This window comes from Salvelinus fontinalis, chromosome 2 (assembly GCF_029448725.1).
Source record: "Salvelinus fontinalis isolate EN_2023a chromosome 2, ASM2944872v1, whole genome shotgun sequence".
Classification (NCBI taxonomy): domain Eukaryota; kingdom Metazoa; phylum Chordata; class Actinopteri; order Salmoniformes; family Salmonidae; genus Salvelinus; species Salvelinus fontinalis.
The window spans coordinates 30,243,003-30,270,592 of NC_074666.1; the positions used below are offsets into that span (position 1 = coordinate 30,243,003).

Below are 27,590 nucleotides of genomic sequence, written 5' to 3' on the forward strand. Positions count from 1 at the left end.
GCATGGCCACGCAGGGAGTACAGGAGGGGGCTGAGCACACACCCTTGTGGGTCCCCTGTGTTGAGGATCAGCGTAGTGGAGGTGTTGTTTCCTACATTCACCACCCGGGGGCGGTCCGGAAGTCCAGGACACAGTTGCACAGGGTGGGGTTCAATCCCAGGGCCCGAGCTTAATGATGAGCTTGGAGGGTACTATGGTGTTGAAGGCTGAGCTGTAGTCAATGAACAACATTCTTACATAGGTATTCCTCTTGTCCAGATGGGATAGGGTAGTGTGCAGTGCAATGGCGATTGCATCGGCAGCCTTGCGTGGGATAACAAGCTTAAATGTCTTACGTCAGCCATGATGAACGAAAGCCCACTGTCCTCGGGAGGGGCCCGCGTCGGTGGTACTGTGTTTTCCTCAAAACGGGCGAAGAAGGTATTGATTACATAAAAATGTATTACAGAAAAATTATAATCATCATTATATTGCCAATGGCAATGGTTAATCATAGTCATAACAAGCATGACTGGACCCTAATCATCATCATCGTCCCATTCCCTTGGATTAAATCAACATTTATTTATTGGTTGAGTACACTGATTTTTAGATGTTATCGCAGGTGCATCGAAATACTTGTGTTACTAGCTCCAACAGTGCAGTTATACCTACCAATACAAAAAGTTTATATAATACCTCTATGGGTACAAAGCATCAGTTCATTGCAAAGTGTGCAAGGAGCTGTGCAAGTGAGCAAGGTGAAGTATATTACAGAGGAGCACTACCATAGAGTAACCAGTGGAAGCCAGTGTGAAGCAGGACAGAGATGAACAGTTTCCAACTTTTTATACACAGCTTCTGACTCCTCAGTCAAATCAATTGAGAAATAGCCTCAATACTGACATGCGTAAGGATTTGTGTATGTTCTTGTGTGTCCGTGGCAGCAGGGGTTGTTTCACCATGACATCATCATCATTGCTTCAATCCCCCCATCATTCCCTTCCCCCCTGACCAGGCTGGAGTTTGAATTTGCTGAGATTCCCCTTTGAGGCGCAGAATGCCACGAGCACATATATTACAGTATGTAATCATGAAGAACGCAGGCAATAACCCTGGTTGCTGCTATGTCATTGTGTTAACCTTCTACACTCTATCCTGATTCCTAAAAGTATGCAAACTGTCATTGATGCAAATAGAGTCATCCCCATACAGAGACAATACAACTTATATGGTCATCCCTCTGTTACATGACCTGAGTGAATCCTACTACTAGAGAATATCCTTCACTGCAACAAAGCTCCACTAGAGGGCAATAAAGGAGATAACATCAGAGCACAACTACAGACCAATATAATCCTGTAGAGCAGGGGTCGACAACAGGCGTTTTTTGTGGGGGCCCCAAAAGCTTTTAGTAAAAAAAATAGAATTTTCGTTTTTGGTCATAAAAGACTGTAAAAATCACCATGAATTATGCTAAAAATGTATATTTTAATTTAGGAAATATGTTCCCAAGTATTCACACAAATAAAAAGAGAATGTGATTGTGTCTTAATGTAATCAAGGTATGAAATTGTTATTTACAAATACAATCTATTTTTGGGTTTACTTGTGGTCAATTTGCAGTGTGCAAATTACTATAATTATGTTCAGGCCACCCAACCATCCATGCGGACAAAAATCAGCCCACAACAAAAACTACTTGCCTACCCAAGCTGGAGAGCTCTCTCAGAAACCAACTGACAGAGTAATGACAAATGAGCATTCACGGTTCCCCACTACACTGGACATACAGTACATTTAACACCCGCTTCCATATAACATGGCAGAAGTTTTGGCTCATTCACATGATAGTGTGCAAAGTAAAGCTGTGGTTTGGATACTTCCTGGTACTGTTTACTTGACAGAGGTGGTTAGAGAGTATTGTTGAGCACAGACAAACATGCACACTCTCTTGCTCGCTTCACACAAGAAGTCTTTCATCTGTCAGGTGTGATTATCTGCAATGTTTAAAGGGCCACTCTTTAAAGGAGGAAGTTGTTTGAATAGGACATTCTGTTCTTTACATCTTGTCATAGTGTGTTACGCAGTTTTGATATCACTCAGCGGTGTCTAATGTTTAGACTAGTAGTTACACACAAGAAAAGCTCTATCAAGCTTATAGAATCAGAGTTTTTCATGGGCATTTCACATGGAACAAACAAATTCCTAATGTGACTCAGAGGAAACCATTTCACATTATCACAGCATTCACTGTTACAACCTGGCTCAAGATTTTAACAAACAAGGGGAAACCACACACTCAGTAAAGGAATAACAAAATGAATTTATTCCATAAATAAAGTGAACACTCACAACAATAATCAGATGAGGCATGAAGGTCAGTAAATTACACATCAACTGCCAAAGCCACAACAAAGCAACCAACAGTATGCATGGAGAGAGGAATCTCTTGCTGAATGGGGAAGCAGTTACTTTATGCCACAGCTGAGCTTTCACAGGTGTGCCCCATCAGCACTGACAACCCTACTCCGCCCACCAATCTCCTGCAGGAAGTAAGCGCAGCAAAGCCCAGTAAACAAAGCAGGGAGGGGCCGTCACATCACTTTTTTCTCAATGTACCACATGCATACGGTATGTAGGGTATGTTGAGAAATTTTTTATATTCAGCATCAGTACATCAAGGGAGATATAGTATTTTTTCTAAGAAATATATTTACATATATTTCAGGATGTTGTGTATCACTGGAAATAATCAGAATTCATATAAACAACTGTTTTGAAAACAGAGCATGTCCAAAAAAAGTGGTATGGAGTGATATGGAGTAAATTGAGCATAGGGACAGGGTAGGGAGAGTAGGGTAAGTTGAGTCATTTCTTACATTCAGCATCACTCGGTCAAGGAAAATACAGTATTCTTTCTAACAAAGATATCCACACATGATGTGTATCCCTGGAAATAATCAGAATTCATGTAAAAGTTACTGTTTTGAAAACATAGCTTGTCCAAAAAAAGTGATCTCTTGGCCACGGGACAGGGTAAGTTAAGCCGCCTACACATTTCTGTATTGATTGAAATATTTCCCAAACACAATTCAACACAACAACAATCACTTTTGTGTATTTTAATAATTTTAAGCATCTTTTAAGCATCGTGACGTTTTGATAACCATCTAAACTCTCTAAGACATGGTGACTTTAGATATAAGCATCATGAAACCTAACAATGTCAATTCAATTTGAGTTGGTGAAAATCTGTTTTTTGGAGCCATCAGGTTTGAGGAGTTAGCAAGATAACTTTGGTCAACTCTGAGTTCAACTTGGGTAAACAGCGTCCGGTCAATCCACTGCTGGTGCTTCTTGTTGAGAGTTGCCCGCCAGGTCTCTGGAATCACCAGCTGCATTTAAGGGAAAGACAGAGTTAAACTACCAACATTAGCAAATATTAGAATTACCATTCATAAGCTTGTCATTTATTATTTAAAAAAATAAGAATCTCAGCACTTTCCGAGACATGCTTTGGAGGCAGGAAGGACATCCCCCTCTTCTGCTGGTCTTCGCCCCACCGGGGCAAGGACAAAAGCCTGGGGTAGATTACCAGGGACAGGCCGAACATGAGGCAGGAGGGAGGCTGGAGGTACCTGTACGTCCAGGGGTTCATACATATACATGTAGAGAATACACAAGTGACAGCTACGGTATTAAGCATTCTCAGCACCATGAGAGCAAATCTACACACAAGCCGTGGCATGAAAGGTAAGTGACAGCTACTATATTTAGTTATGCAGCTGTAGCTATAGGACAAAGAATGCATACGCCTATATGACAGATACAGGAAGGGAGAATCATCGTGGAAGGGTTTTCATCTTTGCAAAGTACACACTGCATTTATGGAAAGCATGCATGTAAAGTTGTCTAGCATTCAATGCATGTCAGATCTAATGGGCAAATAGTAAGATTAACACAATGCATATCTTCCCTTATTGTAAAGTACGCATGCTTGCGAAAGGTCAAGAGAATTGAATAGCCTACCTAACATAGCAGACTCATATGCATATGTAGATTGAAATGTAAGGCTAATATCACGATTTTCACACCATTATACTAGCTAACATAATACATGTATTAGCTAATACATGACTGATACTGCTAGATACATGTTGAATAAACCTGTGCCATACACTGGAACCGAAAATAAACTACTGTAGCATGCTAACGATACTGTACTGTAATGTAGCCTGCATCACGTGCACATGATTTTACAACCACAAGTCATAACACTCCTGAACATCTAGTCAAATGACTACCCAGGCTATTTGCATTGAATATCCCTTTGGGCATGGTGAAGTTATTAATTACACTTTGGATGGTGTATCAATACACCAAGTCACTACAAAGGCACAAGCGTCCTTCCGAACTCAGTTGCCAGAGAGGAAGGAAACCGCTCAGGGATTTCACCATGATTGCACTAAAGTAATACGGCAAAAAATGTGGCACAGCAATTCACTCTTGGTCCTCAATACAAAGGGTTATGTTTGGGGCAAATCCAATACAACACATCACTGAGTACCACTCTTCATTATTTCAAGCATAGTGGTTGCTGCATCATGTTATGGGTATGCTTGTAATTGTTAAGGACTGGGGAGTTTTCAGGATAAAGAAATCTACTGAATGGACCCAAGCACAGGCAAAATTCTAGAGGAAAACCTGGTTCAGTCTGCTTTCCACCAAACACTGAGAGATGAATGCACCTTTCAGCAGGACAATAACCTAAAACACGAGGCCAAATCTACACTGGAGTTGCTTACCAAGAAGACAGGGGAGGTTCCTAAATGGCCATGTTACAGTTTTGACTTAAATCTGCTTAAGAATCTATGGCAAGACTTGAAAATGCTTGACTATTTGCACATTTTGTTACATTACAGCCTTATTCTTAAATTGTTTTTATTTCCTCATCTATCTACACATAATACCCCGTAATGACAAAGCAGAAATAGGTTTTCCGAATTTTTAGCAAAAGTAAATGTAAAAAACTGAATTATTACATTTACATAAGTATTCAGACCTACGAGACTCGAAACTGAACTCAGCCGTATGCTGTTTCCATTGATTCTACAACATGATTGGAGAGTCCACCTGTGGTAAATTAAATTGATTGGACATAATTTGTAAAGGCACACACCTGTCTATATAAGGTCCAACAGTTGACAGTTCATGTCAGAGCATGATACAGAGGGGGTGTATATGGCAAATATTCCACGGCTAAGGGCTGTTCTTATGCACAAACGCAACGCAGAGCACTATGACACAGCCCTTAGCCGTGGTATACTGGCCATATATCACAAACCCCAGAGGTGCCTTATTGCTATTATAAACTGGTTACCAACATAATTAGAGCAGAAAAAATAAATGTTTTGTCATACCCATGGTATATGGTCTGATATACCACGGCTTTCAGCCAATCAGCATTCAGGGCTCGAACCACCCAAGTTATAATAAACCACACAGTTTATATAATAAAACACATTACATGTTTGGTTGGAAGTTGTGTGGAATGGTAGAGGTGTGGCAATTGAATGGGCCAATCACAAGCAGCTATAAGGTGTACGCGAGAACAGGGCAGGTCCAGTTTGGCTCGTATCCGCCATCCAGCATGTGCTGAGAACAAACACAGCTGCCTTCTCATGACGTAACAGGGTTTAAGGTGTTATAAAAGAAACTGCTGTTGTTCTTTTACCGCTGTATCGACTAGGAATTCACGTGTTATCACGAGGCATCAACACAAAAGGATTTCACCGTTTTTCCTGATCCAAGTTTGACTCTTTTATTTAAGGTAAACTTATGTTCATAGGCCTGTCAAAAGTTTACTGATGGAGAATGTGAAGTTAAATTAATGTCACTGGTTATGCTTTGATAGTGTTATTTTCTTGTATACTGGTTGGTGTTAGCATCAGATGTTGACTAACCTGCTGCCGTCTTGTTTTTCAGAATTTGTAGTATGTTTTTTGGATACAGCGTTTTTGAACGTTTTTCTATGGAAGAAAAAGGCAATCAAATCATAGTTGAAAGTAATTTCGACCAGAGAGACGCCTTTAGAGAATCCTGATCTCTGCCTTCACAGTCCTGGGTCCCTTAAGTGACGGTAAAGTATTCATACTATACAGGAACTGGATAATGCTAACTTCAAGTGCAACATTGTTTAAAAAGAACCGGTTGTAATGTAGTTATTTCTTTAGCCCGATCTCCAGATGTAATGGCCACTTTTTCTTAAGAAACAGTAAGTTGAAAGGTCTTCAACTTTAATTGTATTATAATTCAACATTTTTAATAGGCTTGCCTGTTATTTTGAAATTGTGGCATTCATGGTTTAGTTTTCCGGTCGCTACATTTTATCCCTACATACAGTGTTGGTGAAATGGGTTGCTCATTGTCTGCTTCAGTATCGCATAAACAGGGTACAACTCTCCCTTTGACTAGTTATTTCCTGTCAAGCACTACTGACATGGCAGTTCCCCAAATTGAGTAGACCACAAATTGAGGTCTGTTGAAACAAGTTTGCTGCCCCTCGTTCACGTGCTTTGGCCCCTTAAGGCCAGTATGTTCTTAGGTCAACTGTAGGCTCCCATAGTCTAGTCACTTGAGTCAACATACAACTCTGATTTGGCAACATGTCAGTGACAATTATGAATATTGCCATTGTAAAATTGTGTTGTTGCTCCCTTTTCAGAATTGGGTAGAGTTACCTGTCTCGTCTTCACCTCATCAGTCTTCTTAAATCTTAACATTCCATTCATCTTGATAAAATGGTTGGATTCAGACCTGCGGATGTGCCCCCAACCGCTGCTGTGAAGTTTATTGGTGCTGGAACAGCAGCCTGCATTGCTGACCTATTCACCTTTCCATTGGACACAGCCAAAGTCCGGCTACAGGTAAGCCTAAGGAGCATGTGTTCTTTGTTGAAATGAACTGGTGGGGTCCTCTATTGTAGCATCATTAAATGGAGAATCCAAGCATTGCCCCCTTTAGCTGTTGGGGACCCAGGATGGTTACGACTGGTCATCGTTTCTCTTATGAAATCACGTGAATGAACTCATTTGACAGGTCAAATGTGGTGAGCCAACATACTTTAACCTGTTTGGGCTGCAAGGGGCAGTATTGAGTAGCCAGATAAAATGTGCCCATTTCAAACGACCTCGTACTCAATTCTTGCTCGTACAATATGCATATTATTATTACTATTGGATAGAAAACACTCTAGTTTCTAAAACAGTTTGAATTATTTCTCTGAGTGAAACAGAACTCATTCTGCAGCACATTTCCTGACCAGGAAGTGGAAAGTCTGAAATCGATGCTCTGTTCTTCTTCCTGCCTATAAATGGGCACAAGACCTATTAGTATACATGCACGTCATACACCTTCCTCTGGGTGTCAAGAGGCTATGAGAGAAGAAATGAGGTGATTATCTTGGTCTGAGATGGAACACAGCATCTTGGAATGAAGTGTCCACCATTTTCGGTACTCTGAAGAGCGCGAGCTGGACCGTGGGATTGCCTTTTGTTTAGCTGCCGTTATAGGCGACTACAATCTCCGGCTTTGACTTTATTTGATACATGTCACCATATCATTGTAAAGTATGTTTTTTCAATATGGTTTCATCGGATTATTGAAATTTTTTCTGGAGTTTTGCCGTGTTCCGTTCTCTTCCGTTTGTTGACATGGAGAGTGTCGTGCCACCCGGCTAGCGCGCTTGCTAAATGAAGAGGGAAAGTGTCCGTTCTGAATCCAAACAACGACTGTTCTGGACAAAGGACACCTTGTCCAACATTCTGATGAAAGATCAGCAAAAGTAAGACCCATTTTATGATATTTCATATATCTGTCGTAGTCGCCGGCGCCCAAGTGTTTCTGGCTATTGTACTAAGCTAATATAACGCTACATTTTTTTCCCCGCTGTAAAACACTTAATAAATTGGAAATATTGTCTGGAATCACAAGATGCCTGTCTTTCATTTGCTGTACACTATGTATTTTTCAGAAATGTTTTATGATGAGTAATTAGGTATTTGACGTTGGTGTCTAAGTTTTATGGCTGCTTTCGGTGCAATTTCTGACTGTAGCTGCAATGTAAACTATGATTTATACCTGAAATATGCACATTTTTCTAACAACATGCTATACAATAAATATGTTATCAGACTGTCATCTGATGAAGTTGTTTCTTGGTTAGTGGCTATTTATATCTTTATTTGGTGGAATTTGTGATAGCTACTGATGGAGTAAAAAAGTGGTGTCTTTTGCTAACGTGGTTAGCTAATAGATTTACATATTGTGTCTTCCTTGTAAAACATTTTAAAAATTGGACATGTTGGCTGGATTCACAAGATGTGTACCTTTCATATGCTGTATTGGACTTGTTAATGTGTGAAAGTTACATATTTAAAAAAATATATATATCTTGAATTTCGCGCCCTGCACTTGAGCTGGCTGTTGTCATAAGTGTACCGACGTCGGGCTTGCAGCCAGAAGATTAAGGGATGCTTGAGAGATTACTGCTGCATGAGTCATTGTCTCTAACTCATTATTACTGTAATGGGTCCACATTTGGGAACTTGGTTGGTCCACAAAATTGTACCCAAATCCATTACTGACCCAAGATGATCCCTTTCATTTTTGGTTAATTGTATTCACCTTATTTTTTTAATGTTGGCAAACTGACTTGCACCTTCTATTTCTTTCAATTTTGTCCCTCCTGACTTCCTTCCCCCAACTAAGTGGCCCAGGAGGTGATGGTTAAGCCCTAGGAATTGGCAGGCCCTGGACCTAGCGTTGTGGACACTTGTGGCTGGATTCTCCTCCCACATCCGCCAGTGCTCCCTCCCCAGTGTCTGTGTTAAGTCTCTCCATGCCCCTTTCGTTCCGCACAGATCCAGGGAGAGGGGAAAGGTGCGGCAGCTAGTCATGGCACAGCAGTGCGGTATCGGGGTGTGTTTGGTACCATCACCACCATGGTGCGTACAGAGGGTGCCAGGAGCCTCTACAGCGGGCTGGTGGCAGGGCTCCAGAGGCAGATGAGCTTTGCCTCTGTCCGCATCGGCCTCTACGACTCTGTCAAGTCATTCTACACCAAAGGCTCTGACCGTAAGTACATGTCACATACTGTATACCAACCTTTTTAAATCGATACTTATTCTCTATTGAATGTTACTCCAACTGTTCTGACTGCCCATTTCTCTCTTCAGATGTAGGAATTGGCAGTCGTCTGCTGGCGGGCTGTACCACTGGAGCCATGGCAGTCGCATTAGCCCAACCCACAGATGTGGTGAAGGTGCGCTTTCAGGCACAGACTAGTTCCTCTGGGCTAAACCGGCGTTACCATGGCACCATGGAGGCCTACAAGACCATCGCCAAGGAAGAGGGCATCCGTGGCCTGTGGAGAGGTGGTTGTTTGCTTGATCACAAGGATCATTTGTGCCTTTGTCAAATGTTTGTCAGCAGTATTGCTAACATTTCCATCCCCACCTTGCAGGTACTGGCCCAAACATTGCCCGCAATGCTATCGTGAACTGCACTGAACTGGTTACATATGACCTAATCAAAGACCTACTTATTAGAAACACATCCTTGACTGGTGAGCCATTGCCTTGCCACATATTGTGCAGAATGACTGACTTTTAACTGTCATGCTTCCCTCTGGTATTGTGATGCCTCTCCTTAACCCATTATATTCACCCAACAGATGACCTCCCCTGCCACTTCACATCTGCATTCGGTGCAGGATTCTGCACCACTGTGATTGCCTCTCCTGTGGATGTGGTGAAGACGAGATATATGAACTCTGCCCTTGGCCAGTACAGCGGCGTCCTCAACTGTGCTATTGCCATGGTGACCAAAGAGGGACCCCTTGCCTTCTACAAAGGGTAAGCCATGTGTTTTAAGGGTTTTAGTTGCTAGGGAGTAGTCTCCTGGATTGGGTTGCAACACCTTCTCACTCAGTGCTTTAGCGGTTTATTCACTGTTGCTGCTTGCTCTAACATTCATGAATGTCTAACAACCTAGTTTTTTTCCTTCTCTGGTTTCTTTGAATTCTTTCCTGGATCTGAGTTGTCTCAATTCTCTCCCTACAGGTTCATGCCCTCTTTCCTCCGACTGGGCTCGTGGAACGTGGTGATGTTTGTTACATATGAGCAGCTGAAACGTGCCATTATGGCTGCCCGCCAAAACTACACCACTCCTCTGTAGACCTGGCTATTGGCTGCAGTAGAGGGTGACCCTGTGCTGATGTGGTTGCTTTTATTCAACAACAAAAAATGTGGCCCATGTAGTTTCCTTTTTTAAACCACTTTTCACTCACCTTTCACACAAAGTGTGTTTCTGAGACTCAAAAGCTGTTCTGTCTTTTTAAGTACTAACTTCTGACAATAAATGATATTTTGAAGTGGCTTCTCTTATGCAAATAACTTCACTAGAATCTCACCTATACCTACTGGTAAAGAACACCATTCTCAAATAGGGGTCCAAGGAAGTAGATTTCCAATCAGGATTTATTTAATGGCTGTTTATTCAGAAAGCTAGGGCTTGGTTGATCAGGTGTTTCTTCTCAGCCGAGAGCTTTTGAGGGAAGAGAATGTCGAACTGGATGATGAGATCCCCTCTCTGGGAGGGATCCTGGGACAGAGGCATGCCTTCTCCAGACACCACTTTGCAGTATTTTGGACTGGATGGGGAAGTGAGAATTTTAGCATAAGTCATTTGAAACTTTGACATACAAGGGATGTACACTTGCACCTTTGTCAAATCCTGTCATTAGTTTATAAAACAGCATGATGGTTTAGTAATCTTAAAACAAGCAGGGTAGTTGCGAGTCTGTAGTAGCATTCACAAATGGAACGGGATTGGAACACAATGGCTGCCTGGTATTGTAATGTTCTCTCAACTAATGCTGGATTGCCATGATAATGTATACTTCATTCAAATAACTTATGGATTTTTTTTGTAACGTCTGTTGGGTCAACTAATCATTGCATTAGCGGAAACAAGACTTCTCAGGGCAGGCCTGGTTATAGTGGGATGTTCGTCAATTCTATTTTTAGTAAACCCTTAATTAACTTCAAACCAGCTACAAATGAGTCACCAGTCAACCGGCAGACCTGCCCTGAGCAGTCTTGGTTTCCACTAAAGCGATACAGCACAGATCGAAGGGTACAATTCCTGGTTTTACTTCCTGACATGGGTCTAGGTTCAAAATATACAGGTTAAAACATCCCATAACTTTTTGCGACTAATCAAGGGACCAGTTTCCGCATTCGAAATGACGGTGTGAATGGTAGCAGCACAAAGTGAAACTAATTCGTAGTGAATTTCAGCGAACAAAATGGCATACCTGCTGTACTTAATTTTTATCATCGACAGCCATTTTATTGCTGGTCCCATTTTCAATGCTAATCCGGTCGAATCCAGCAACGGCGCTGGTCTCGGATTTGTTTATCGAACGCTTCTGTGTGGAATTGTTTGTCTTCGACCTAGGCATGGGTACACTGACTGCCAGTCCATACATTATACCATCATTGACCTGAATGTGGATGCCTATTCTATTTGCCACTAATGTAGTGAAATCGTCTTATAATCAAACGAAGTCAATAAGCCACTACTCACTGCACAATGTCATTGATGGGGATATTGAGTATCCTGTCATCTAGTGTCTTCACTTCAACAGCGAATCCAGTCAAAGCCTGTTGGAGGAATATACTAATTGTGGGGTGAATGACCTCAATGCAGATTTATTGGCTAAAGTATCTGGGAAGAAATAGTTATTCTACTCAACATGGGAGACATTTTGCCTACAAAATTGTAATATTAAACCACAACTGGCATCAGAATGCCCTTGCTACTATTGCTGAGATAACATAATTATTAAGACTTAGTATCCAAGTCAGAACACAATAGTTCCACAGATCTGCAATAAATTATTCTTTAGTGACCCATTTTGACCTGGACAAAGCATCAGGTGACTCTTTGTAGGGACTTGAAGTGAGTTAAACAAAGCAGACTATTGAGTGAAACATGTTCTCTGTACTTTCCCTCCAGGGTCAGACTTGGACATTCTCACCTTCTCCAGAGAGATCTGGGCTGTAAAGACCAGGTCATTGTGTTGCCTTGCAAACTGGGGATGACTCTTCTGCTGCACAATGAACACAATATCTGCAGGAATACTGTTGGGTCCCTGGGGGAAACAACCAGCTGAATGTGTTGGGGAGGGTACTCTGAAAATGTACACTGAACAAAAATATATGCAACAACTTCAAATATTTTACTGAGTTACAGTTCATATAAGGAAATCAGTCGATTGAAATAAATAAATTAGGTCCTATTCTATGAATTTAACATGACCGGGAACACATATGCATCTGTCCGTAAGACACCTTAAAAAAAAAAAAAAAAAAAGGGGCGTGGATCAGAAAACCAGTCAGTATCTGGTGTGACAACCACTTGCCTCAACTCCTTCGCATAGAGTTGATCAGGCTGTTAATTGTGGCCTGTGGAATGTTGTCCCACTCCTCTTCAATGGCTGTGCGAAGTTGCTGGATATTGGCAGGAACTGGAACACGCTGTCATACACATCCATCCAGAGCATCCCAAACATGCTCAGTGGGTGACAAGTCTGGAAGAACTGGGACATTTTCAGCTTCCAGGAATTGTGTACAGATCCTTGCGACATGGGGTCCTGCAATATCATGCTGAAACATGAGGTGATGGCAGCGAATGAATGGCACGACAGTGGGGCTCAGGATCCCATCACAGTACCTCTGTGCATTCAAATTGCCATCGATAAAATGCAATTGTGTTCGTTGTCTGTAGCTTATGCCACCCCTTACCATAACAGGGTTCCCACAAAATACTTGAATTTGGCACTCTGAAATTCAACTACTGAAATCCCTTTGAAAATCAGACAGTTTCTCAAGTTTACTTCAAAAGTACTTGAATTAAAATGAGAGAACAGAAAATGATAAAAAATGTTAATATGAAAAATATTTGAGAAATGTATTGGTCTTGGAATTCATTTCCAGGCAGACTATCGAGTTTTACTTCCTCACGTATTTCGCGCTCTGGTTGCCAGGCGAGCTCGCTCATTCCACCCATACTGCCACTCAGCCAGGCAGGTATAGAACTCACTGATTAGGCGCCACCAAACATCACATCGATAGCTAAAATGCCTGGTCAAACGTAGATGAAATTCTGACTGGCAGGATATTGATGTTTATGAATGAGGATATTGATGTTTATGAATGGGTTTTGTCAGACCCAACCAGGGGTGTGGTGGAGGATAAACGCCATTTACGCACCTTTTTATTTGTGAAATAGTTTACTCACCTTTTTCTTTTGCTAATTTTCATCACATATTGCGTTCCCAACGTCGATCAACGTTCAGAAGGTTTCTTGATCTGAGTTCTAATCACGCCTACCTCTGCGAACGAGTGGAATCGTGAATGATTCATGTATGCTCGTTATGTTTGCCTACTCTCCCGGATTTCTTTATTTCATCTTTAATTAACCAGGTAGGCTAGTTGAGAACAAGTTCTCATTTACAACTGCGACCTGGCCAAGATAAAGTAAAGCAGTGCGATACAAACAACAACACAGAGTTACACATGGAATAAACAAACATACAGTCAATAACACAATAGTGAAAACGTCTATATACAGTGTGTGCTGCACATGAGGTGAGGCAATAAATTGGCCATAATGGCAAAATAATTACAATATAGCAATTAAACACTGGCGTGATAGATGTGCAGAAGATGAATGTGCAAGTAGAGATCATGGGGTGCAAAGGTGCAAAAAAAGATAAATAACAGTATGGGGATGAGGTAGTTGGATGGGCTATTTACAGGTGCAGTGATCTGTGAGCTGCAATTCTTTCCAGTCACAGGCCGCAGAGAACTGGAAGGAAAGGTGGCCAAAAGGGGAATTGGCTTTGGGGGTGACCAGTGAAATATATCTGCTGGAGCGCAAGCTATGAGTGGGTGCTGCTATGGTGACCAGTGAGCTGAGATATGGCGGGGCTTTACCGAGTAAAGACTTATAGATGACCTGGAGCCAGTGGGTTTGGCGACAAATATAAAGCGAGGGTCAGCCAACGAGACCATACAGGTCGCAGGGGGGGCAGTATATGGGGCTTTGGTGACAAAACGGATGGTACTGTGATAGACTGCATCCAATTTGCTGAGTAGAGTGTTGGATGCTATTTTGTAAATAACGTCGCCGAAGTCAAGGATCGGCAGGATAGTCAGTTTTACGAGGGTATGTTTGGCAGCATGAGTGAAGGATGCTTTGTTGCGAAATTGGAAGCCGATTCTAGATTTAATTTTGGATTGGAGATGCTTAATGTGAGTCTGGAATGAGAGTTTACAGTCTAACCAGACACCTAGGTATTTGTAGTTGTCCACATATTCTAAGTCAGAACCGTCCAGAGTAGTGATGCTGGACGGGCGGGCAGCAATCGGTTGAAGAGCATGCATTTAGTTTTACTTGCATTTCAGAGCAGTTGAAGGCCACGGAAGGAGAGTTGTATGGCATTGAAGCTCGTCTGGAGGTTAGTTAACACAGTGTCCAAAGAAGGGCCAGAAGTATACAGAATGGTGTCGTCTGCATAGAGGTGGATCAGAGAATCACCAGCAGCAAAAGCGACATCATGCTTTTTGCACATGATCATCTGATGATTTATCATTCCAGTGTTAATCTGCTAAATTGTAATTACTCGATTTATTGCCTACCTCATGCCTTTTGCACACATTGTATATAGATTCTCTTTTTTTTCCTACCATGTTATTGACTTGTTTATTGTTTACTCCATGTGTAACTCTGTGTTGTTGTCTGTTCACACTGCTATGCTTTATCTTGTCCAGGTCGCAGTTGCAAATGAGAACTTGTTCTCAACTAGCCTACCTGGTTAAATAAAGGTGAAATAAAAAAAAATAATAATAATTGATGTATATAGAGAAAAGAGTTGGCCTGAGAATTGAACCCTGTGGCACCCCCATAGAGACTGCCAGAGGTCCGGACAACAGGCCCTCCGATTTGACACACTGAACTCTGAGAAGTAGTTGGTGAACCAGGCGAGGCAGTCATTTGAGAAACCAAGGCTGTTGAGTCTGCCGATAAGAATGTGGTGATTGACAGAGTCGAAAGCCTTGGCCAGGTCAATGAATACAGCTGCACAGTATTGTCTCTTATTGATGCCAGTTATGATATCGTTTAGGACCTTGAGCGTGGCTGAGGTGCACCCATGACCAGCTTGGGATTGCATAGCGGAGAAGGTACGATGCGATTCGAAATGGTCGGTGAACCAATATACAAAGGCAGTTATACAAAGGCAGTAAGTTATAAGTTATATACAAAGGCAGTAAGTTTGTTAACTTGGCTTTCGAAGACCTTAGAAAGGCAGGGTAGGATAGATATAGGTCTGTAGTAGTTTGGGTCTAGAGTGCCTCCCCCTTTGAAAAGGGGGATGACCGCGGCAGCTTTCCAATCTTTGGGGATCTCAGACGATACGAAAGAGAGATTGAACAGGCTAGTAATAGCGGTTGTAACAATTTCGGCTGATACTTTTAGAAAGAGAGGGTCCAGATTGTCTAGCCCTGCTGATTTGTCGTGATCCAGATTTTGCAGTTCGTTCAGAACATCAGCTATCTGGATTTGGGTGAAGGAGAAATGGGGGAGGCTTGGGCAAGTTGCTGTGGGGGGTGCAGGGCTGTTGACCAGGGTAGGGGTGGCCAGGTGGAAAGCATGGCCAGCCGTAGAAAAATGCTCAATTATTAATTCTCAATTATTTATCGGTGGTGACAGTGTTTCCCAGCCTCAGTGCAGTGGGCAGCTGGCATGAGGTGGTCTTATTCTCCATGGACTTTATAGTGTCCCAGAACTTTTTGGAGTTTGTGCTGCAGAATGCAAATTTCTGTTTGAAAAAGCTAGCCTTTGCTTTCCTAACTGCCTTTGTATATTGGTTCCTAACTTCCTTGAAAAGTTGCATATCGCAGGGGCTATTTGATGCTAATGCCGTACGCCACAGGATGTTTTTGTGATGGTCAAGAGCAATCAGGTCTGGAGTGAACCACGGGCTATATCTGTTCCTGGCTCAACATTTTTTTGAATGGGGCATGCTTATTTAAGATTGTGAGGAAAGCACTTTTAAAGAATCACCAGGCATCTTCTACTAACGGTATGAGGTCAATATCCTTCCAGGATACCCGTGCCAGGTCGATTAGAAAGGCCTGCTCGCTGAAGTGTTTTAGGGAGCGTTTGACAGTGATGAGGGGTGGTTGTTTGAACGCAGACCCATTACGGATGCAGGCAATGAGGCAGTGATCGCTGAGATCCTGGTTGAAGACAGCAAAGGTGTATTTGGAGGGCAGGTTGGTTAGGGTGATATCTATGAGGGTGCCTGTGTCTTTACAGATTTGGGGTTGTACCTGGTAGGTTCATTAATAATTTGTGTGAGATTGAGGGCATCAAGCTTAGATTGTAGGATGGCCGGGCTGTTAAGCATGTCCCAGTTTAGGTCACCTAACAGCACGAGCTCTGAAGATAGATGGGGGGGCAATCAATTCACATATGGTGTCCAGGGCACAGCTGGGGGCAGAAGGTGGTCTATAGCAAGCGGCAATGGTGAGAGACTTGTTTCTGGAAAGGTGGATTTTTAAAAGTAGAAACTCAAATTGTTTGGGCACAGACCTGGATAGTAAGACAGAACTCTGCAGGCTATCTCTGCAGTAGATTTGCCTTGTTAGCAGCGCATCCATTCACCACTCTGTCCACGGGAAACTCCGCACACAACATAGGCAGAGAGGTGAAACGAACTACCTCAGCCCAGACCTACCGTGGCAAGTAGTAGAGAGACAGTGGGAATTATTTTAACATCCCTCGACTGCTGCCGTGTGTTGGTAAAGTAGTGGTATAGCTTTAAAACACTAAAGTGCATTATGGGTAACGTAGTAGATAAACTTTCGCTTTTGATGCAATTGTTGTGGTGGTAATGTAGCCGAACTGTGAGCCACGCCCTTTTTGCGCCATTAGCCCACTTTTATTTTGTCATTCAGACTACCTCACATGATGTACAAGTTTAATAAATGTCAACTACTTAAGTGGAATTCCAGACTAACTCGTCATTAGCAGAGGATAAGATCCCCAAATGTGGGAATTACCCCAGAGCATCCATAAATTGCTCTGGCCCTGGAGCTAGCAAGTGAAGGCTCCCACGAGCCGTCCCGACTACGGTCTGGATGCGAGGAAGGAAAGGTAACACTGGGAGCTCGTCCGGGATTTATCCTGCCTGCATCAGTGAGTTATTCACGTTCTACCAGAATATCAAAGAGAAATTAACGGGGGAAAAAAGGACTTTGACGAAGTAATGACTAACGAAGTTATTCATCATTGTCGGAGTAGTGGCTGACGTTCTACCTTAAGTTGTGAAATGGCGGCTACACACAGGAAATCTGTTATTACGAGAAAGAATATGTCTGAGGATTCGACGTGCTACTCAAACCCATTCATGTGGCTAACTACAGTGAATGAATACATACTATCACAAATCTTATTTGGCAACTGGATACATTTATTTGATGTTGCAAATGCTAACAGTAACTGCAATTCATTTATTCCAAGTTCAGATGTAACTAATATGCAGCCAGCTGCAGCTAATATGGCTGACTCGTGCCGTGAGTCATAGACGTCTCCCCAACAGCCAAGGAGAGAATCGAATCCATTCAGGTCTCGTGAAACAGCGGTGTGTTTGGGATCATTGTCATGCTGAAAGACCCAGCCACGTTTCATCTTCAATGCCCTTGCTGATGGTAGGCTTTGTTACTTTGGTCCCAGCTCTCTGCAGGTCATTCACTAGGTCCCCCCGTGTGGTTCTGGGATTTTTGCTCACCGTTCTGGTGATCATTTTGACCCCACGGGGTAAGATCTTGCGTGGAGTCCCAGATCGAGGGAGATTATCAGTGTCTTGTATGTCTTCCATTTCCTAATAATTGCTCCCACAGTTGATTTCTTCAAACCAAGCTGCTTACCTATTGCAGATTCAGTCTTCCCAGCCTGGTGCAGGTCTACAATTTTGTTTCTGGTGTCCTTTGACAGCTCTTTGGTCTTGGCCATAGTGGAGTTTGGAGTGTGACTGTTTGAGGTTGTGGACAGGTGTCTTTTATACTGATAACAAGTTCAAACAGGTGCCGTTAATACAGGTAACGAGTGGAGGACAGAGGAGCCTCTTAAAGAAGAAGTTACAGGTCTGTGAGAGCCAGAAATCTTGCTTGTTTGTAGGTGACCAAATACTTATTTTCCACCATAATTTGCAAATAAATTCATAAAAAATCCTACAATGTGATTTTCTGGATTTTTTCCCCTCATTTTGTCTGTCATAGTTGAAGTGTACCTATGATGAAAATTACAGGCCTCTCTCATCTTTTTAAGTGGGAGAACTTGCACAATTGGTGGCTGACTAAATACTTTTTTGCCCCACTGTACATTATGATATCTCATCTGACAGTGAGGACGAATATGCTACTCAGAAGGAGAGGTTCCCCACACTACGACCAGGTCAGTTTGATGGTTTGAGCTCATGGAAAGAGTTCTTACATCGCTTTGAGAGCTGTGCTAGAGCTAATCACTGGTCAGAAAGGACAATATCAGTCCAGCTGAGATTCTGTTTAGTAGCCGTTGCAGGGGTTGTGGCCCACAAGAACCCTAGGTCTTCTCGTTGAGACTACTCATGCATAGTGGGGGAGGTGGACTCGGCATATGGGCCAGCATGGGAGCATGCACCTGCTATTGGCATTGAGTTGAAGCAGAGAGTGTGCAAACCAGGTGAATCACTGCATGTGTTGAGAGATTACATTTATGAGAAAGTGTCTATTGTATATGCAGATCGCTCTGAGGGAGAACAGGACTCCATCAGTGTGGATGTCTTCACTAATGTTATTGGGTGACAGTGGAGTTCCAGCATTGTGCATAAGCTACTGAAGAAGCGTCCACGCACATTGGCACAAGCCTACGAGGTCTCCCACAGGTACGAAACCACCAAGCGAGCAGCTAACAGTGTTACTCAACTAATGCAGTCTGGTGTGCAAACTACAGAGTGGAGAGCCAGAGCAGCTACCTTACGGGAATGCATCGACCACAGCGAAGATGAAGGTGAGAGTTGGACCACGCCACCTGTAGAGCGGAGTCAGAAACCTCTAAAGTCCAGCTTCAAGCCACACAAACCAAAGACTGGTGAGTGCAAAAATACAAATTGGAACGTAATCAGATGCCACAACTGCCAAGGCATTGGACACATGAAACGGAGCTGTCCATCGCCAAGGAAGCCAGCTACGTCCCTGAATCCCCCAATTCCACCGAAAGACAAAACACACCTGCTGTTCTCAGTGTCAAGGGCACAGGTCCCGAAATGTGTATCCACCTACTAATCTACAACATGGACGTATGTGCTCTTTAGGACAGTTATGACACCATTCACCTAGACGTTAAACCTCCACTCCAGCTATCGACTGTGCAGTCTCTGCAGGGCATTGGTCCTGTAAATGTCAAAGACTTTGGAGAAGTTCACCTGTCCATTCAGGTTGGTACCAGCACAGTAAGTGTTAACACGGAGAACACCGAAGCCATCCTCGGTCATCCATTCCTGGAGCAGTCACAGGCACGCCTTGAGTTTGGCAGCCAGAGGATTGTACTGTTTGGTGATCAGGTGCCCTACTTCAACCCGAAGAACAGACCGAAGGTGCCTGTCATAAGAATAGCATGCACAGCCGTCTTGAATCATGGTGTGAGAACATCGTGCCGGGGAACGTACACTTCCGTGAACCTGTCAGAGGATGACGTGGTGCTGAGCCCAACTAAAGGATTAATTGAGAAGCATCGTCTACTGGTGGCACAGGTTGTGGTTGATGCACAGGCCAATAATCAAATCCCCATCTGGCTCTACAACCCAGGAACAGAGTCAGTGAAAGTAAAGAAGGGTGCTATCGCCGGATTCCTCCAGGCAGCAGATGTTGATCAGGCAACTGATATTTCTTCCATGTCACCAAAAACTAGTCTTGTCTCCCCACCGGTTCCTGCTCACTTACAATCGGTGTATATGGAGAGCTCTACTGCGCTAAGTGCAGACGAACGTTGTCATGGTATGCAAAAAGGACCAGACATATCGTCTATGTGTGGACAACAGGGCTCTAAATGAGCGTACTGTTAAGGATGCATATCCACTTCCTCGTATCCAAGACACTCTAGATACCCTGTCAACGGCCAAATAGTTTAGCACTTTGGACTTAGCGTCAGGCTACTGGCAGGTAGAGCTTACACCCAGGGCCCGTATGCGGACGCTTTCTGCAGCAGGAAGTGCCTCTGAATGGAATGTGATGCCTTTTGGGGTCTGCGACGCACCAGTGACGTTTCAACGTCTAATAGACCGCGTCCTGGCCGGAATGCAATGGGAGATCTGCCTAGTAAATCTAGATGACATTATCATCCCACTTGGGAGCCAGGGCGTTATTACAGACCGAAATACTCCTCAGTTTCATCAGCTGTCTGGGTGGCTGGTCTCAGACGATCCCGCAGGTGAAGAAGCCGGATGCGGAGTTCCTGGGCTGGCGTGATTACACATGGTCTGCGGTTGTGAGGCTGGTTGGATGTACTGCCAAATCCTCTAAAACCACGTTGGAGGTGGCTTATGGTAGAGAAATTAACATTCAATTCTCTGGCAACAGATCTGGTGTACATTCCTGTAGTCAGCATGCCAATTGCACGCTCCCTCAAAACTTGAGACATCTGTGGCATTGTGTTTTGTGACAAAACAGCACATTTTAGAATGGCCTTTTATTGAACCCAGCAGAAGGTGCACTTGTGTAATACTCATGCTGTTTAATCAGTCTCTTAATATGCCACACCTGTCAGGTGGATGTATTTTCTTGGCAAAGGAGAAATGCTCACTAACAGGGATGTAAACACATTTGTGCACAACATTTTAGAGAAATAAGCTATTTGTGCGTATGGACAATTTCTGGGATCTTTATTTCAGCTCATGAAAGATGTGACAACAATTTAGATGTTGCGTTTATATTTTTGTTCAGTGTAGTTTACCAAGCTAGCAATTACTTCACACTGGAAAAAGTTAAGCTACACTAAAGTTACCCTTTAGTGTAAAAAAACATAGTTTACTTAACTAAAGTTCACTACATCCAAACTACTTAATGAAATTATATGTATATCGGACATTTCAAAGACAACTTTGATGCAAGAACAGATCAGTTTGGGGTCATATGTTAACAGAATGCCTATTAAAGACAAATAATGTTTCAAGTGAGAATTAGGCAGGTTTGATGCCAAAAAAGAAAGGAAATGATTGCCTACTAAACACTACCTAGATTTGAATTGTGTTCAACTACCACCAAGCTATCACTACTCCCCAACACTGGTGGCTAAGTTATATCTATAGAAGAGAAACACAGACACTCCCCCGCACGACTAGATATTTATGTGTACAAACATTAATGTGGCAGGTTGGAGCCCCTGAGGGAACTAACTTATGTAAAACGCATAGCTAAAAAGCACAATAAGATGTAATTTAAGCAGGTGATGATTCTCTTACCTGATCACCCTCCTTTGGGAATGTTATCCTAGTGTCTTCATTCCATCCCGGTTTTACAATGATAGTCAATATTTTGTCCTTGATACTGGATGTGTGTCCATCTTCATTCATGACCTGGTTCAGAGGTTGAGCAAATTTACACTGAATCTGATACTGGTTACCTGAAGTAAGCAGTACGGCATCTGAACAGAATAACAATGTTTAAAGTTAGAGCTTTTCTTTTTTTAACTACTCAATATAGGCCTATAGGTATGTTGATCGAAAGACATCTCAACACTCATCAGGCATTATGATCCCATCTTACCCTACGGGATATTTTGATCTTTTTGGTACATCCATAGAAGAGGTCTTCCAAGGCCAAGTGAAGGTCCCTTTCAATGGGGGAGTCTTGTGTTTTCACTCCTCTTCCTCGCAGGCCTCCAAACCCAATGGCCACTTCATTCCCATCTTTCATGTGGAAGTCTGAAGAGGGAAACATTATCGTGCAAGAACAGGAAGAGTTGCCATTACTATGGAGATCATTTAGATAAATCAAACAAGTAAAACTTATATAAAGAAAATACTGAATGTTATTTTTCCTACCTGCGAATGGGTTGTCACCTCCAAAAAACTGCCTGAATATCTTGTCTGGGTTTCCATGGTAGATGTATCCTGATGTCCAAGCTCCAGTCTCCCCAGACTGAAGTGGGATGCCTCCTTTCAGACCCTCTTCTCCAAACTTGTCATAGGTTGCCTTTTTTCGAGCTGAAAAATAAATATTGTGGGCCTATCATTTTATGTGACCTGACGTCTCTGAAGCTTTCCCCAAGCAGCACTGAACTGAGTGGCAGCGGCTACACTGATGATTGTTGTAACGTTTACTTACAGTCACTCAAAACGTCATAGGCCTCGGCAAGTTGATTGAATTTTTCATAGGCACCCGGTTTGCTGTTTGTGTGAGGATGGTACTTCAAGGCAAGTCGTCGGTATCTACAGGGGCAAAAAAATATAGCTAGGCATTGTTGTTTTTATGAAAACGTATCTAGTAGGCTAGCTAATGTAATGTATGTAAAAATGTTTTAGCTTGAGACAAAGATAAAAAAGTAACTAAACTTACGATTTTTTTATGTCTGCATCTGTTGCATTTCTATTTATCTCCAATGCTGCATAATAATCCCTCCCCATAGTCGATCAAAATAAAATGAACATGTAATATGAAAAGCTAAACAAATATAGAACGCTAACTAGCTAACGTTACTGCTAGCTAGGTCTTACGGTAAGAAAATAGAAACATGGGATGGACAATTGTTTGCGGTTTCTGGATTTGGTTGCCATAGATGCGCGACGCTCCAAATGTATTTATTGGGAGTTGCCGATGGATGGCGCCAAATCAAAGGTTACAACCCCTGTAGTCACCGTGCACCTTCGCCTCTAACGCTTTCACAACACATACCGAAGCACCGTCAGCCACGCCATGAACACGTCAGCCTCTGGTTGTGCTTTATCTACGCAATCTGGCAATAAACCACCGTTAATCCATTGATGAATCAATGTACTGAAAACATGTATTTACCTTATTCTTGCTGTTAGCATCCGATGAAGCAATTTCTACACCAAGAATAAACCAACCAGTTGGATTTTTGATTAAATATTTTTTTTTAAGCTACAACAGCAATGTATATGTCCTACATTCATCCAAAATGTATTTATATAAAATGTAAAAAATGTGATGGAAAAAAATACAAAACGGTAGAAAAAGTATGATGACAGTTGAGGTAAAAGTGTGGGGTGAACAGTCTTTGCTCTCACTAGGTAATCTGTGACATCAGTCCCTCTAGCTCTGGACGTGCCTTGAAACGGGCTTGGTAATCTGCCTCTGTGTGCTAGGGGAAACAGAAAAGCAAATGTTATGATATTGAACAGTTAGTAACAAAATAAGTTTACATAGATATAGGATATGATCCATGTGCAAAAGAAAAGTCATGCAGAGGTCAACATAGACGGAATATGCTCACTGGCTTTACAGAGAGTTGAACTCCCTCTGGCTGATTCTTCAACATAACCTCCATAAAGATGGGGCATAATGTGGCGTTTAGTTGGCTGAACTGTAAACAAAACACTTATCAATGCTAGAGTGAAAAGTTATGTCATGCAACTGCCAAAAGTTCAGAGAACACATTACTAACACTCAAAACACTCCATAACCTGAACAATTCGCTCATGGGTCTTGAGGCTGGCGTCTACATACATCTTGGTCCCTTGCTCCGGCATGACCATGACTTCTGTGCACTTAGTGGGCAATGCATAGCTGAGATAAGGAGAATAGTTAGTTCATCCCTTTAAGGTTTGTTAATTAATCAATAAATAAAAGACATTGGATGATGTAATCCCATGCTATGCAAGAGGGCTAAATATGTGCCTCCTATTGAAGCATTATGAACTTTGCAACAGACATGGATATTTGGGACATAAAATCAGTGAGTGAGGCCAGTAACACAGTATCTTGAAGTCTACCTCTCAGCCACTTTGACACCTAGCCGATTGCAGAGGTTGTGGATGTACTGAGAATAGTGTTCCACTAGGATCATGTCATACCCAGACACTTTCACGTTCAGAGTCCCGTACTCTGCATCTGTTGCCGTTTTGATCTGCTTCATCTGCTGTCTCTCTTTCTTTTTCTTTGGCTGAAGGTACCATACATTTTATTAGAAAGCTGATATGTTAAGAGTGCAAGCTGGTGGCTTCAGTATTACAAAGTATATACAAGTGATCTACTAAGGCCAGTCTTACCGCTTCTTTAGGTAACAGGTGCTTATATTTGCCAATCCCATGGGTAGGCATGGTCCTGTATTGTCTCTCATTGGAAAAAGCCAGACTCCCCGTAGAAAACAGTTATCCAGTCAAACAGATAGCCTAGATACAGTTAGGTAATTAAATAAGTGGCAATATCACTATCAGGATATAATCTAGCGATGTTACGTTTGATACCGGAGCACCGAGGCATGTGTTGAAATCGCTAAGCAGCTGACTCCAAAGAAGTGTGCTGATGCGTGTATCACTTTATCAGAAGTCAGTCATCGATGATGTCCGAAACTTCATTTGATCACTGCTTTTTCGAGATACCACAGATTTCGCCGTGGTTCCAGTGCTTTCCTAGATTAAAAACTGCTTTCAAACACCAAATTTACAAATATAGTTAGGATTTTGTACAAAAAGTTTCACCTGATCAGTAGTTTAGCAGGTGGTAGAGTAGGGAACAGTCAGGGACTTGATTGTATGAGGTAAAATCCCATTGAAAGCACACTATTTTAAATTGTTTTGTGAAACCACACTTTCTGCACTGTTGTTCAAATATTTTAATTCAGTATAAACTTTGTCTTAAGCATCCTAAATAATGCCATAGATTCAGTGTTTGAAAAACAGTCAACTTGAAGACAAAAAAAGGCAAGCACGATGTAAAATGTGAACCTGGTATTTCACCTGATTATAGGCTACTAAAGCCAATGACTTATCGCTGCACCAGTTTTATTGAAAACAGTGTTAAAAAAAACTGCTCTGATATTCACACGCTGCTATTTATTGCTAACCAACAGATGTCACTAATGTGCATTGTGAACAGATAAAGAAGCAGAGTAATGAACTCTTTTTCGGACACAATTTGGTGAAAGCGCCGAAAGCCTTCAGAAATCCTCAGTTCCCCATCATTAATATAATCCCTTCCTAAGGCTTTACTATAAAGTCTAAATGTATACACATAATAGTAACTTATTATTGTTATTGGGGGAGGACTTACCCTGAATCGGATGTTTAACTGATACTGATGCCCTTAAAATAAAATAAACAGACATCAAGAGGTAGCTACCACCCATAGACTTAGATATTGCATCATTGGATCTGTTCTATTATGGAGTCTGAGTGCATGGGCAGCACCATTGAGGCCATCTCCATTTTGGGGCGGCAGGTAGTGGTTAGAGCATTGAGTCAGTAACCGAAAGGTTACGGGATCGAATCCCCTAGCTGACAAGGTAAAAATCTGTCATTCTGCCCCTGAAAAAGGCAGCTATTGTAAAAAAGAATTTGTTCATAACTGACTTACCTAGAGGTTAAATAAAATATATATATTATTTATTTTATGGGGGGTAGTCAATTTTCTTCTAATACTTCTATGAGTTGGCAAACAAACTGAAAGGGTGTACACTGCCACCTGGAGTGTGTTAGAACAGGTATAAAGCCATGGTTGGTGATTTACTGCCACCTGCAGTTATGGAATGTTTCCTCACGGGTATAATTAATTGGCTGATCCCTCATGTGACCTGGGTGGAATTATGTGATCATTCCTTAACCCATCGGAAGTCCCACCCAGTTGACTACTGCAAAATGATGAAATCCCTTAATGGCGCCCATATGCTAAAACAGGCTGTTGGGCACTAGAGTATCTATCTCTGTGCTACCACCCCATTGAATGAAACATGACCTGGTGATTATTGTATCCTGGACCAACCAACAATTGACTGCTTATAGGCTTATGCTTTTAACTAACTTACCTTAATAACAATGCTGCCCGGTCCAATGTACGTGAATGAAGGGCCAACTGTAACTGGATAGAAAACAAACAAATAATATATCATACAAGTGTTTTCATATGATATACTGAAATGTTTGACCTTCCTTCTTGCTTGCCAGCTAACTACAACCTGTGTCAAAGATGCCATTTCTTGGTAGAAGACACAGTACGTTGAGAATGACAGGATTCATTGCTCTAAAATTATTTTAGATTTTGCTGTAGCTAGTTGTTGCACATGTACACAAGCGGTTCTGAGAAAAACGCTTTCGGTTGGTCCGTCTGACTCAAATGTAGTGTCAGAATACGGATAATATTTGTAGTTCCGCTTTCAAATGTGTTTTATCCTTGTTTGCTTCTTCTGTTTTATTTTCATTTTCTTGAGTAAAAGTAAAGATACCGTAATATAAAATTACTAAAGTGAAAGTTACCCATTAAAATACCACTTGAGTAAAAGTCTAAAAGTATTTGGTTAAAATAGTAATACATTATTTCAAATTAAAATAGGAATGTAGTGAAGTAAAGAAAGTTGTCAAAAATATAAATAATAAATTACAGATACCCCCCCAAAAATACTTAAGTAGTACTTTAAAGTATCTTTAATTGTGTACTTTCCACCACTGGACAGGACCTTATGGTGCTTTGAAGACAAACGGATACTTGGAAAAAACAAGGCCAGTCATGACATCAGTGACATCATAGGTCGGAAAGTCGAAGCTCTAGAAAGATGGCCGAGTTTCCGGCTTGGAATTTCGAGTTGGATAACCATTCAAAACTATTTTTTCCTGTCGGAGCAAATTTTTCCCGAGTTCGCGGTTGTCTTGAACGCACTGAAGTCGGAGATTTACGAGTTTCCGTTGTTTTGAACACTTCAAGAGCAACTGCATCAACTCCCCTTTCATCTGTGACAGAGACATTCTCGGATGTGTATTCCCATGCAAAAACTTCGCCTCTTCCTCTCTGGCCCAAATAATAAATGGAATTTAATTAAATATGCAAAATTAGGACGCGAGAACGAAACACAAAACCAGCAAGCCACGTTTTAATGTACAGGTCCCCATTAAGACATATTTTTAAGCAATAAGGCCCGAGGAGGTGTGGTATATGGCCAATAAATATACCACGGCTAAGGGCTGTTCTTACGCACGACGCATCACGGAGTGCTGGATACAGCCCTTAGCCGTAGTATATTTGCCATATACTACAAATCCCTGAGGTGCCTTGTTGCTATTATAAACTGGTTACTAACGTAATTAGAGCAGTAAAATTAAATGTTTTGTCATACACGTGGTATACGGTCTGATATACCACAGCTGTCAGCCAATCAGCACTCAGGGCTCGAACAGCCCAGTATATAATATCGGATATATATATCATATTATGGAAGGTTTGTGGGCCATAATGACATAATTTACACCACTGCATCAGATGCCACAA

At 42.1% G+C, this 27,590-nt stretch overlaps 2 protein-coding genes across 3 annotated transcripts; one reads left to right on the plus strand and one right to left on the minus strand.

Annotated features, from left to right (window-relative positions):
* Nucleotides 1–5,616: 5,616 nt before the first annotated feature.
* LOC129816239 (mitochondrial uncoupling protein 2-like) lies at nt 5,617–10,414 on the plus strand. Its single transcript, XM_055870485.1, has 8 exons — nt 5,617–5,812; nt 5,968–6,121; nt 6,707–6,908; nt 8,904–9,117; nt 9,219–9,416; nt 9,506–9,607; nt 9,716–9,896; nt 10,104–10,414. Exons 3-8 carry the CDS (start codon nt 6,783–6,785, stop codon nt 10,216–10,218), a joined length of 936 nt encoding a protein of 311 aa, XP_055726460.1. The 5' UTR covers nt 5,617–5,812; nt 5,968–6,121; nt 6,707–6,782; the 3' UTR covers nt 10,219–10,414.
* Nucleotides 10,415–10,519: 105 nt separating this feature from the next.
* dnajb13 (DnaJ heat shock protein family (Hsp40) member B13) lies at nt 10,520–26,431 on the minus strand. 2 transcript variants are annotated; one of them, XM_055870473.1, is made up of 10 exons: nt 26,287–26,431; nt 26,137–26,189; nt 22,710–23,697; nt 22,479–22,582; nt 22,196–22,357; nt 21,918–22,075; nt 21,614–21,727; nt 12,086–12,199; nt 11,632–11,708; nt 10,520–10,693 (listed from the first exon to the last, which is right to left on the minus strand). In XM_055870473.1, exons 3-10 carry the CDS (start codon nt 22,775–22,777, stop codon nt 10,540–10,542), a joined length of 951 nt encoding a protein of 316 aa, XP_055726448.1. In that variant the 5' UTR covers nt 22,778–23,697; nt 26,137–26,189; nt 26,287–26,431; the 3' UTR covers nt 10,520–10,539. The 2 variants fall into 2 exon arrangements, with proteins under 2 accessions (XP_055726448.1, XP_055726439.1); XM_055870464.1 differs by lacking the exons at nt 26,137–26,189; nt 26,287–26,431 and having other exon boundaries at nt 22,710–24,313.
* Nucleotides 26,432–27,590: the final 1,159 nt, after the last annotated feature.